Genomic DNA, 12619 nt, shown 5'->3' on the forward strand with positions numbered 1-12619 from the left:
ATTTAAAAGTTGCATTTTAAAACCCAGGGCCGTTTTTTTTTTTTTTTTTTTTTTTGTTAGCAAACAGGATTATGCATCAAACCTGAGTACTATTTTTTATGATCTTCTTTTTGCAGTTTTCTTTGCAAACATCATCTCCAAACAGGAGTTACAAAACTTCCATGAGTACCTGCTCGACGGCATCTTTTGACTTTCATTGTCGTCAACCCTTGCATTAAAAGATTTGTAGTTAATCCTTAAAGATAAAAATGGCAGCTCTTTGCTTGAAGAGCTCAAAGAGTTCAATGATGACATTTTTGGTTTGAGGGTAAGCTGCGCATTTCTTAGAAACTGGGTTTTGTTAGGAGAAACTGAAAAAAAAGAAAAGGAGCAGGTGGTTACTGGATTTTGTCATATTAACAAATATACAAAAACACGCCAAAATACTGTTTTAGTGACAAACAATGAGTGAGTGGGAAATATATTGGGTTTCATTTTCTTTTTCAATTAAAGAATTTTTAATTAAAAACATCCCCAGCCAAGAATCAGGGACTGTTGCGTGTTGCACAATCGTACACTTGTTAGCGCTGTTGCCTTCCAGCAAGAAGATTCTTGGCACACATCCAAATCTATAGATGTTGCTTTTTTTTGTCTCTCTGTCTCTGTGCACAAGTAATTTCTTTCTGCGCGAGCGTAACTTTCTCACACAATTTTGTATCCCGCCTTTCGACCAGTGACTGCTGGAGACAGGTAGGTGGGCGCCCTGCAAGGATAAGAGGGTAAAGATTGCTCCCACACCCCATAAAAAGGTCCACATTCAAAACCTTCAATTTCTTGTCCAACATGTTTACAACTTCAAGAGAAATATTATGTAAATTGACTTTTTGAGCTTTACATCATGTTCTAATGTTATTCATTGGAACAACTGAAGTTGTGTTATACAGTGACACTATGTGCTTCATGACCCCTTTAATCAGTAGTTTTTGAAGTGGTGATTTTACATCAACCACTGAGAAATAAAATCTGTTTGTAAAGTTTCTTCTGTTTGCATGAAGAAGGTATTTTGAACATTATGTATGAAATGGCTTTTTTGTTGTTTTTTTTGCAAATGCATGCCCTAATGTTCTTGTAGCTGTATGGTTATATGTTCTTAGTACTTTCTAAAATATGCTGGTAATGCCTGTGTGAAATTCGCTGTCTCGTTCTCCATGTATTGTTAAAAGAGAGGACTCCGTATTTACGATGTGAACACTTGGAGAAAAAAATGGCACACCTGAGAAGAGTTTTATGAGCTCATGTTGTGTGTTAAATTTATTTCGCAAAGGCATAAAGATGTCAGTGGTGCAGCACAACAGTAAAACTGTTAATAAAACAATCCCAGAGCCTTTTTATTGTTACACTTTTTCCCACCTTACAAAATGCCACCATTAAAATTAACCTGAGAGTAAACCTGCTGAATGTACTTCTGCTTTTAGTTGCCCTCTTCCCACACCTTTTGTCCCCCCCCCCCGCCACCCCCAATTTCAGTAAAGGCTTGTTCTCTCTTGTAGAGTTTTGACATTCTGATTCCGAGGAATCAGAGATGCCTACTCACTATAACAGCTGTCAAGATGCTCCTGAAGCCTGGCCTGTACTCACTTGTTGGAAAATTTGAATATAACTTCACAGGCTTTATTGTACCGACATACACTGACTTGTGTCATGTGCTCCAGTGTCAGGTTTCCAGTGCAACTTGTTTTGCAAGTTTGGCCTTAAGCTGAATGTTCTCTGCCTCTTCCTGGATGCTACGAGTGTCTGTGGATAGTGTATTTGCTGGCGGGATCCACAAGATTGAGTATGAGGACAGTTTCGAACCACACTGACAGTAAAACCCTTGTTACATGTTGGTTAAATTGAATATTTCACTGAGCTTTAGGCCAATGTTTCTCAACTCTGGTCCTGAATCCTCTTTATCCTCTTTATCCTGTTTGTTTTAGATGCACACTTGCAGCCCCAAACCAAATTTTAATAAATGTGTGAATAGCAGGCTTCAGCAGCGCTAACTGCATGAAGAATGGGTCATGCAGACATTCAGATTAGATGTGCTGGAATAGAGATGCATCTAAAACATGTAGGACAGGGATTCACGCCTTTAGACAATAAAAATCCTTCCATTAAATATGTGTTTCTCAGTTCTGGTCCTGAGGGACCACTGCCCTGCATGTTTTAGATGTTTTCCTTCTGCTATGAAGCTGCCTTGATTAAGTGGGTGGTCTACAGGTTTCTGCAGCCGAGGAGGTCATGCAATCATTTGAATCAGGCATCCAGAGATATTTCAAATTTACAGGTCGGTGGTCAAACCTCGTTATCTCCATTTTGAATTTTGAGATAACCCAAAGAGACGGGGTTAAAAAATTTGGTAAATATTTAACTGTACTCAGTTCATTTCTCTGTGTCCATTAATGCTTGAAAGCGTTGCCGCATCACTTCATTCCTTTATGTTCTGTTCTTTGTGTATTTGAATTAGTGTGTCTTAGATGACTGTTAGTTTTTTCCCCCTGGTTTCTTTGTGTCTGGTTCAGCTTCCTTTGTGTTTATTATTCACCTCCGTTCAGTCTGTCTGTTTTCTTTCTTCCATAGCTGTTCTTAACCCCCTGATTAACTCAGCAGTGTTTCATGTTATCCTCCACTCCCCCCAGTATAATAAAGCTCACTGCTTTTCATTACGCTTTGCTGGTCCCTCAGCCAGCAAAGTATGCAGCTGGCTGAGGGACCAGCATCCAGTCTGTGATGCAGACAAAAGCAAATTTAAAAAAAAAAGTTATAACAAGAAAAGCAGCATGCAGACAAAGTTAAAAAGATTAAAGGTTGCTAACGATGAGGCAGTTTTGTTAAATGATCAAGAAATCAAATTTGACTTATGTATTATTAGCATCTTACTCAAGCTCTGAAATATTTCCATATTTCCATAGACCAAAGGGCTTTTGTGACAATGGGTCACAAAACGTGGCTCAATGTGTTGCAAAATGTTGAGCAACACATTGAGCAACGTGTTGTCTGCCTGAAGCCAGTGTGTCTTTTCTTTTTTATCTGAGGAATTTTCTTCTCCAAGGTATGCAACCACAAAACTAAGCATTTTCTCAGTGTCGCTTTAATTGACAGAAGTTCTGTGAAAGTGCTATGCAGGTATTTTCTAAAAGTATGTAAGCAGAGGATCCAAACAGCTGCGATTAAAAAAAAAACAAAAAACAAAAACAATATCTGTAGTCTTGCATGACATGGGATTTCATGCATTTGACAACAGGAAGTCTACAAACAATATTTAATTCCAATAAATAAGGTTGTTTTTATTGTGGGATAGGTCTGGACTGGTCCTGGTCAGTTTGCAAATCAGTAAATATTTCAGGCGTAACAAGCAATTTGCTTTTTGAAAGACATACATGAAGATATATGATTAAGACTTCGGGCCAAAAAAAAAAAAACAACAAGAGAAGAAGGAAAGTGTGTGTTATTTCTAAACATAACCACGGGTAAAGTGAAACTATGAACTGAACTATGAACTGAAAAATGTGAGGACAAAGCGAATGGAGAATTAAACTGACAGGAAAAACACTCAGCGACGAATGCGAAAGAGATATCGGAGAAAGTAACAAACCGATTCAGAGAAAGTTTGATAATTAAACTACAGTTTGTGGTGTTGCGGATCTCAAACAGAAAGGTCATCATAAATCCAAGAAATAAAATAAAACAAACTTAATAAAATGTAACCCAGAACCATAAGTCATATCATAACGAAAAAACTTTGCAAAGTCTCGGGAACATGAAAGGCTTGTTTTTCTTCTTGGGCTGACTGATTGCCAAAAGATAAAGACATTTATTTACATCTAAAACTGATTCAGTTGAGAACGATGTGGTTGCATGAGAAAATCAATTATTCTAATTACTTTAAACTTACCCGGGGCTAAACTGAGAGAGAGGTGTACTCTGGTTTCTCTTGTTTCCTTGCCAAACTGTTGTTTTCAGTAACCCAACGTTAAATGCCGAGTTTATTTGAAGTAAAATTTAGTGATAACCCAACATGACTAAGATACAGACAGACAAAGAAAATGTAGGGGAACCTTACCAGGGTTTTTTAAACAAACCTGGATAACCTGGTCATACAAAAGTACAGTTAACGATTTTACATAAGAGGACATTAGATAACCAAATGAAATAGCCTATCAGGAAGAAAACTCTGTCTACTATACAGACTGGAAATGTTTCACACCAAGCGAAGAGGATATTATCGTTTCTCACTGAGTCACTACAAAGGCACAAGAACATTGTCCCTGATTTGCATGGCAACATATTGACTTGTTTTGTTGAACGTATTAGGATGCAGAAATAACCATCAGCATATATTTTCTTAGAACTTTTTAAATAGAGGGGACTGTTACATCTGAAGAGTATTACAAAAGGATTTCAACTCTGCATAACATTTAGAAAAGAAAAGAAAAAAAAAATACTTTTATGGCTGCTTTAGGTGAGGCAGGGGCATTCATGGTTATTTGAATCCAAACTTCTTTTAGCAACAGCTGCCGATTTTGTAAAAGCTCTAAGTTTGAATATCATGTGTGAGGAACCAAGGCATACATAACACATTGTAACCTGAGCTGCATACCCAGAGGGCATACACCTGAGCAAAGGCATACTTAAAATATTACAGAGTGTGCAAAACTTCATTCTCTCAATGTACAGTTACAAATACCTACTAAAGCTATTTTAAAGCATTTTAAAGCATTGCATGAACTTTTCTCGGATAGAGACACTCATATTACTTTGAACAGGACGCACTCCATTTGAACAAATAGGACTTTGTTTATTCCACAATCAGCCAATCTGATGCATCTGGGCTTGGCCTCCTCCGCACCAAGTCAAGTTGCCTCTGCCACAGGCACAGTGTTCGCAGAAAGAAAGAAAGATCAGAGCGAAGCAAGATGAGGAGCCTTTTTCTCCTTCTCTTGGTGAGCCTTACATATTTTTTTTAATCTCCATTCTGTAAGCAATGACTGAACAATAATTACCTAAATAACAAATTTTAAATCATCCAAAAGTTTCAGATTGTTAAATTGTAAGATCTGTATCTCTTATAAAGTTGGACATAAGATTACAGAGTAGATGCAGCGATGGTAAAATTCAAATCTGTTTGTTTAAACTTTATGTATTTAAAAGGCAGAACACATGCATGTTTCGTCTAAAATGATGCAGAAGTTTTCTCAAACTTTTGCATAATTTTCGACTAAACATTGATTAAAATAATTGAAAATAAGTAAAAAAATAATTCACACTGTGCATAAATGTCATATCTTGGTTATTCGCAGAACAAAGTCCTACCTTTCCGTTCCAGTTTCCTCACGTGTTGCTATGGTTGTTTAGCTTGGAGGGGTTTCACTTTGCTCTCGAAGGACATTGTTTTTCGTTGTGCACAAAAAACCTTAATAATAAAGGTATTTCTGTGTGCACACACATATGCCAGTCTTCAGATCATCCTCAAGCAGAGAAATAACACATGTCCCTGTTTGACCAGTTTGGTTTTAATGCTTTGAATATTTTATTTTTAACTCTGGCTTTTGTCAAAGTTTGACAAGGACACCCTGTATCATAAAAACTCTGCTTTTAAAGCTGCAATATGTAACTTGTAGAATTTTATTTATTTATTTTTTTTTTATATTTGTTGAAACTGTCACTATGTTGGAACAGATTGATGTGAGACATATAATCTGTGAAAAGATCGAACCTCTCTGCCTTCTCCTTATGCTCCCAGTACTGACTAGATAGAACCAATTAAAAGCCAGGAGGTGAATCTTAGAGCTGTCAATCACCCTCATTGTGTTGCTGCTCACCTCTATAATCTCTGCTACGTTTCCTGTAGCAGAGCCTGTTGTGAAAGGTCAAACTAGTTATGGCGGCGAAGAAGCCATTTTCAAGTAACAGTAAGTAGATTCTCCGCCATTAGCACATTGAGCAGCAAGTACAAGAGGTTGAGTGAGCGCTAAGGCCTTCCTCCTGGCTCTGATTGGTTGCTATTGGTTGGAAGCAGTACGTTTCTACAGACGTCATTAGTAGCTTGGCAGGAGGAGATCGATCTTTCCACACATGATCTCTCTCATATTATGCTGTTACAACATAATGGCAGTTTGAACAAATACATCCACCCATCCATCCATTTTCTGTACACCCTTGTCCTTTTGTCCCTTAGTGGGGTCGGTAGGGTTGCTGGTAGTTTTAACAAATTTATAAAAAAAAAAAAAAAAAGCATATTTTTATAAAAGTTACATGTTGTTCCTTTAGTTGCTTTTACTGCTTTAACTAAAATGAAGCACCTGAGTTTTTGGTAACAGCATTGTTAGAACACTCCCAACAGTAAATACAGCTGATGAGGCACTTTTGATAATCGCTGCATATTTTTCCTCTGATTTAAAGTAAAGGCAATAGAATATAAAACTAAAAAAAAAAACAAACAAACATGAATTTATTTAAATGTAATTTTCAAATTTTGAACTAAAAAAAGAGTATATAGTAAAAAGTATATATATATATATATATATAACCATTCTTTGGCTGGTATTAATCTGTTTTAGATGGCAGCCTCATATAATTTCACATATAAGAAGGGGGTGTTTGGTTATGCAGTAATTTTTTATATTATATACACATCTGTGAAACTGATACTTTATTGTCCATTAAATGCAAAAATGAACATAAAATAGCATGAAATGCACCAAGCACAAAGCTAAACCAAATAAGTTAAGAAGATAAAGTCCAAAACAAACAAAAAAGTGTATAAGCACTTAATTGTTCTTTTTCTGTGAGTTTGGTGAAAATAAACATTATCTCAAAATGTCTTTGCGTAAAAGAATATAACATTAAGAAAGTACCTGTCTACATGGCAACAACTGAAACAGTGACTGAAGAGGATGATGAAGGTCTCTTTAGACCTGAGCTGCTTTCTTATGAGTGGCTTAAACATAAAATTTCTGAAGTGAGAGTGGTTTTAAGCCGATAATCTCACAGGCCTGATTAACAAACTAGTTTAGAACGGTACTGCAGTACCAAGACGTTATATGTCACAATTTTTTCTCAGATCTGATTTTACATCTATATTGTACTTCAACAATCTGTAAGAAAGAAGAAAATAGAAGAAATAGAAGAAAATAGAGGGGCGATAATCTGGTTGCAAAATGTTCACATTTTTTCTATAAATCTTCTTTGATAAAAATACTAGAGGCAGCCATATCTTGTCTCTGCAATTTTTGCCCACAAGAAAAAGTTTTCCACATTTATCAAATCTCAAATCTCCTGTTTATAGCCCCTTCCATGAGACACCACAGTTATTCTTTGAGAATGTGTTCGATTAAGGCTGTTATAACTGATTGAAATTAAGAAGACTTGATGCCGAAATAGGATCACAAGGTGCTCCAGCAAAAAAAAAAAAAAAAGTCAATGTATGTCAGGGTCTGTGCACGTATGCACCTGGGTTTTTGAAGTAATTTATTTACTTTTTAAATAAATCGCAATTTAACTTTTTTTATAAGTTAAATTGCGATGCATAAATATTACAAAATATATGCAGAAAAGTTTATCCCTGACTCACTACCAGATGTTGACACGTTTCAAGCCTCTGTCAAATATTATCTCATTAATTTTCAAATTAAATCTCTTAATGTACTTGTCTTTTTACGCAATTTGTTTTAATTATATCTTGCATTTGCTCTTTAACAACAATTTAGATACATCCAGTGCTATTTTAATTGTAAAAAGACTGTACAAAATGAAAATGAGCAGTGAATTAGGCACGAAAAATTGAAACATTGCTTTTCTATTTCCTTGATTTTCTTCCGTCTCAGATTTACGGTGAAAATAGTAGAATAGCACTTGTTCCTTATTGTATTTTTTTTTTCCTTATTTAACTATTTTTAGAATTAGAAAAACACACTGTACACACACAGTAATCTGACAGGAAGGGAACAAAGACATGTTAAAGGAATCAAGGGCGGGAGACTAACTGGGGACGACTGCATCAAGGTCTGTTGCCTCTGAATACAGTGCGTCCGCTGTAACGCCCCTCTGTTTTGTATTTTTGCAGCTGGCGGATTTTGCACTTTGATTCTTTCTCCCCTAAAACCCTGCACATTTTGATTTCAGAAAACAAAAAACAGGTTAAAAAAATGTTTTAGCACACTGTTGCATTTCTACGTTAGTTTGCAAACTCATACCGTTTGCCTTAATCCTCAATTAGGAAATGACTTATCAAACACACATGCACACACTCTCTCTTTCTGTTTTCACAAGGACTTTGCATTAACACTAACTCTAACCCTTCCATTCATTTTTTTTATTATTAATTTCTATAGCCTAACCTTGACCTTAAACCTAACCATTACCAGGACATAACTTATCCTAAAGTTTAGGATTAGATATACTGTTTAGGACCTAAACCTAACCTAAACTCTATTCACACCTTAATCCTTGACCAAAACTCTAATTTAAAAATTAAAATAATTGAAAATAAGTGATAGGTAACACTCAGTCCCCACAATGTAGATTTTGTTGGAAAAATTGGCCTTACAGAGAATAAATACACTTCCACACACACACCTGCCACCTGGCACCTGACCCCAAGTTGCTTACTGATCTGTGTATTATTGCACAAATGCATAAATATTTGTAAGTGTAAACAGGTTTCTCTGATTTGTAAATCGCTTTGAGAGGGCAGCATGACAGCAAAGGCGCTCTCTGTAGTCAGTCCATTTACAAACGCACATATTGACAACAAACCATTGAGAAAATGTAATTTCTTGTTTTTTTAATGAAACTCAATCATGCCTTTGTTGTTAAAACAATTTCGAATGATCTTAAAGGGTATTGTGACTTTAAAAAAACAGCATGGAATTTAAATTGATTTATTTGTTTACCTTCATGAATGTCAAATAATAGTAGCTGAAGCAGAAAGTATAAGACAGACATAATTTGAACTTTGTCTTATATATTTATAACAGCCAAACGTTTTTTTTTATAAGAGTCAAAAGGCAGTATCTCACACCTATGGAAATGCAATTATGTGCATGTGTGTATAAATGAATATTGACATTGTTAGTGAAAATATCCTTGAACTGAGTGCACATGGTGATATGCTCCATCTTGTTGAGAGAGAAGGTAAAGTCAAGGGATATAAGTATTATGAGCGAACTTAAATGAAAAAGTGACAAAAACGTAACAAGTAAAAGAAATTTAGGAAGAAAGGAGCAATTAATCTTCGTAAGTTAATCACATCACTTTTCTGTATTTTCTGTCCATAGGTTGCATTAGCATCTTTGGGAGAAAGCAAAGAGGGCAGTGAGCACCATAAACGAGCCAAACGGGTAAAAGGACGAAAATATGGAAAGAAACTGCTGGCAACGTTTTTCTCTAAACGGAAACCTCCATAATTATTTGCTTGATCTGCATTTTGGCTTCTTTAGGAATCCTTGTCACGTTCCAAAAGAAGATGGGTCCTGAATACCATAGAACTAGAAGAGGAAATGGACGTGGAATACCCGTACAAAATTACTACGGTAAAACACAGATTCTTTATATATACATATATATATTTTATACAGCTCAATAAGGTTAGTAAAACCTACCACTAGTAACTTGATTATATGTCTGTCTCTTTTAGATGCACAATGACAAGACAGCAAATGTAGAACATCATTTTGAAATAAGTGTAGAAGATGATGATAGCAAACTGTTCACCATCAACAAAACAAGTGGAGAAGTTTACGTACATAGGCGCCTCGACAGGGAAAAGACGCCCTCCTATCACGTGAGGAACAATCCGTCACTATTAATACCTGCTATGATATGTAGTCATTACAAACTGTGTCATCTGAATAAAATATAATCAACAGATCACATTTGACGTCTGGGATATAGGAGTTGCGAAAAAAATTGACAAAGAACTATCTTTTGATGTGGATGTAAAAGACATAAACGACAACGCACCGATGTTCACTAATCAGTTTCAGAAAAGTTACGATGTGAAGGAAAATACGAAAGTGGGTAAGTTCAGAAACCTGCAAATATGTCAAAAGTCTGCAGATTTTCTAAACTATGAAACATTTATTAAAGTACATGCAACAAAAATTATTAACATGCCGATCGTTGATTTGAAAAAAAGTCTTTGTCTACTAACATTGTAATTTCATGATAAACTTTAGTTTAGAATAACATTTGTATTACTATCTGACAAAAGAATTTGGCACATCAGCTGTGAATTCTTATGTTTAAGCTTTCTTTTTTCCTTTTTATGAAGTGAATTCTGCAAATCTTAAGTTTTTCATGAAAATGTGGGAAAAATAATGACTGACCATTCCTGTGATTGTCTTTGTCTTCCAGGAGATTACCTGCCAGTGTTGATGGACGTTGTAGACTTAGATCAGGAAGGCACAATCAACTCAACAGTCGACGTCACTGTGGTTAAACAAAGCCCGGCTGAACCAAAGATTGGAGTAAAGAAAATTACTGAAAAACAACATCAACTTATATCTGAAGGATGCTTTGACTATGATGTAGGTCTTAATTTTTTAAAGCAATGTAGTTTTGGAAACTCGCGCACTCTGTGCAGTTTTTTGGTAAAGCTAAAATATGCCTAACTATATTTTTCAGAAAGCAAAACACTACTCAGTTGTTATTAGTGCATCAGATCGTGGAAAGCCGCCTCTTTCCAGTACTGTGGCCGTTGAACTCAATGTTATTGACACAAACAGCCATCGACCCAAGTTTAAGAAGAGACAGGCAAGATTGACTTATGATATCAATGTTGATTTTAATTTTTTTTTCTAATTTGTAAATTCCACTAAGTTTATTATTTCTTCATATTTTTAGTATGAAGCTGAGGCTGTGGAAATGCAAACCCATAAAGATATTTTAAGAGTTGCAGTAGAGGACAAGGACACTCCCAACACTGACGGCTGGCGAGCCAAGTACTCCATTATCAGCGGCAATGAAGATGAAGTCTACGCTATTACCACTGACCCTGTAACAAATGAAGGGATCGTTGGTGTTGTCAAGGTAACTGTTTTACCACACCTTACAGAAAATGCACATTCATAATGGACTAAACTATGAGTTCACCAATTATTAGCATAAGTATTATGAGGAGTTACTGAACATCTACACTTGTGTCTTCTTCAGGCAAAGAATTTTGACATAACCACCTTGGTAAAACTGCAAATCGGAGTTGAGAATGTTGAACCTTTAACAGTCTGTAAAGATGGAAAATTAATTGAAGATTTAAGCAGCCTTCCACCAAAAGATTCTGTCAGCATCACAGTGAAAATGGTTGACACTAATGACGCTCCGTTGTTTGAAAAATATACAGAAGAGGTATACCAGACAGAGGAATCAGAGAAAGGACAGGTGCTGTATACTCCTAAGGTTAAAGATGCTGAATCCGATAACATCAGGTATGTTCTCAATGAAACCTCATTTATGTTCAGTATTATTTGTTTGCTTTGCAGCAAAACTACTTATGAGGTCAATCAATAATGGCGAGTTAGCTGTCTTACAACTGATCATCAGAGCAAGATTTGTGCAAGACAGTAATCAATATGTTTTAGGAAGACAGAAAAAATTAAATAAATTGAATAAAACATTATTATTTACTGGAGCATAAATAACGAGATGCATGTTATGCCATAATGCCTCTTTTAATGCTCCCCCCCCCCAACAACATTGCTACAGTAATTTCTTTTTTACTAATGTTTTGTGGCTGAACATTTATCTTTCTTCTGATGATCAAATTGACCTACTGCTTGATATCTTTTTGTCCAGGTACGAACTGGTAGAAGACCCTGCTAATTGGGTGACTGTTGATGAAAAAACAGGAGTAATCACAACAATAGAAAAGATGGATAGAGAATCACCCCATGTAGATGTGGACAGTACTTACAGAATTGTTATTGCTGCCATAGATGATGGTATGACATTTCTAAACATTTCCAGCTACAATCAAAAGGCATAATTTATAAATGAATTAAATGAACTAAAACAAATGACCTATTCTGTGGTTTTCAAGGTTCACCTCCAGCCACAAGTACATGCACAGTCAGTGTCCACCTCAGGGATATCAATGATAACACTCCTAAGCTGCTCAACAATTCTGCCATTTTGTGTTCAAACGAAGCTGACAAGGTCATGGTGCGTGCTAAAGATGCTGATCTTGAGCCATTCAGTGGGCCCTTCAGTTTCTCCTTGGCAGATGATAAAACTCTGAAAGAACGCTGGAAAATCGAACCTGAATATGGTTCGTCCTCACCTTTGAAGCTTCACTACCAAAATTCCTAAAGCAGATACTCATTGCTGGGCCATAATTATTTATCTTTATGTTATAAACAGGTGAAGAAGTTAGCATTAGATTGCTGACAAAACTTCCCAACGCTAACTACTCAGTGCCACTGGTGATTCAGGACAAGCAGAACCAACCTTCAACGGAGACTTTATCCGTCGTGGTGTGTAACTGTATCAAACCCGGTGTGTGCGCTGGACCGAAGCCTCTGTCAACTGCCATCGGTATTGCTGCCATAGGACTAATTATTGCAGCACTCCTTGTTTTTCTGTGTGAGTACAAAGTAGTCAATTA

General features: G+C 36.1%; 1 protein-coding gene across 1 annotated transcript in view; it reads left to right on the forward strand.

Annotated features, from left to right (window-relative positions):
* The first annotated feature begins 4730 nt into the window (after window positions 1-4730).
* The window catches only part of LOC106961131 (cadherin-like protein 26), an 18588-nt gene continuing 10699 nt past the window's right edge, over window positions 4731-12619 (forward strand). The window contains 13 exon segments of the mRNA XM_015054661.1: window positions 4731-4900; window positions 4903-4961; window positions 9297-9359; window positions 9459-9551; window positions 9656-9802; window positions 9888-10038; window positions 10375-10547; window positions 10645-10773; window positions 10864-11049; window positions 11173-11444; window positions 11812-11957; window positions 12056-12283; window positions 12376-12597. Of these exon segments, the coding sequence (XP_014910147.1) occupies window positions 4840-4900; window positions 4903-4961; window positions 9297-9359; window positions 9459-9551; window positions 9656-9802; window positions 9888-10038; window positions 10375-10547; window positions 10645-10773; window positions 10864-11049; window positions 11173-11444; window positions 11812-11957; window positions 12056-12283; window positions 12376-12597 (1930 nt within the window). The 5' untranslated portion in view covers window positions 4731-4839.

The sequence above is a fragment of the Poecilia latipinna genome, unplaced genomic scaffold (genome assembly GCF_001443285.1).
Source record: "Poecilia latipinna isolate Pla-1442-1.1 unplaced genomic scaffold, P_latipinna-1.0 Scaffold57, whole genome shotgun sequence".
Classification (NCBI taxonomy): domain Eukaryota; kingdom Metazoa; phylum Chordata; class Actinopteri; order Cyprinodontiformes; family Poeciliidae; genus Poecilia; species Poecilia latipinna.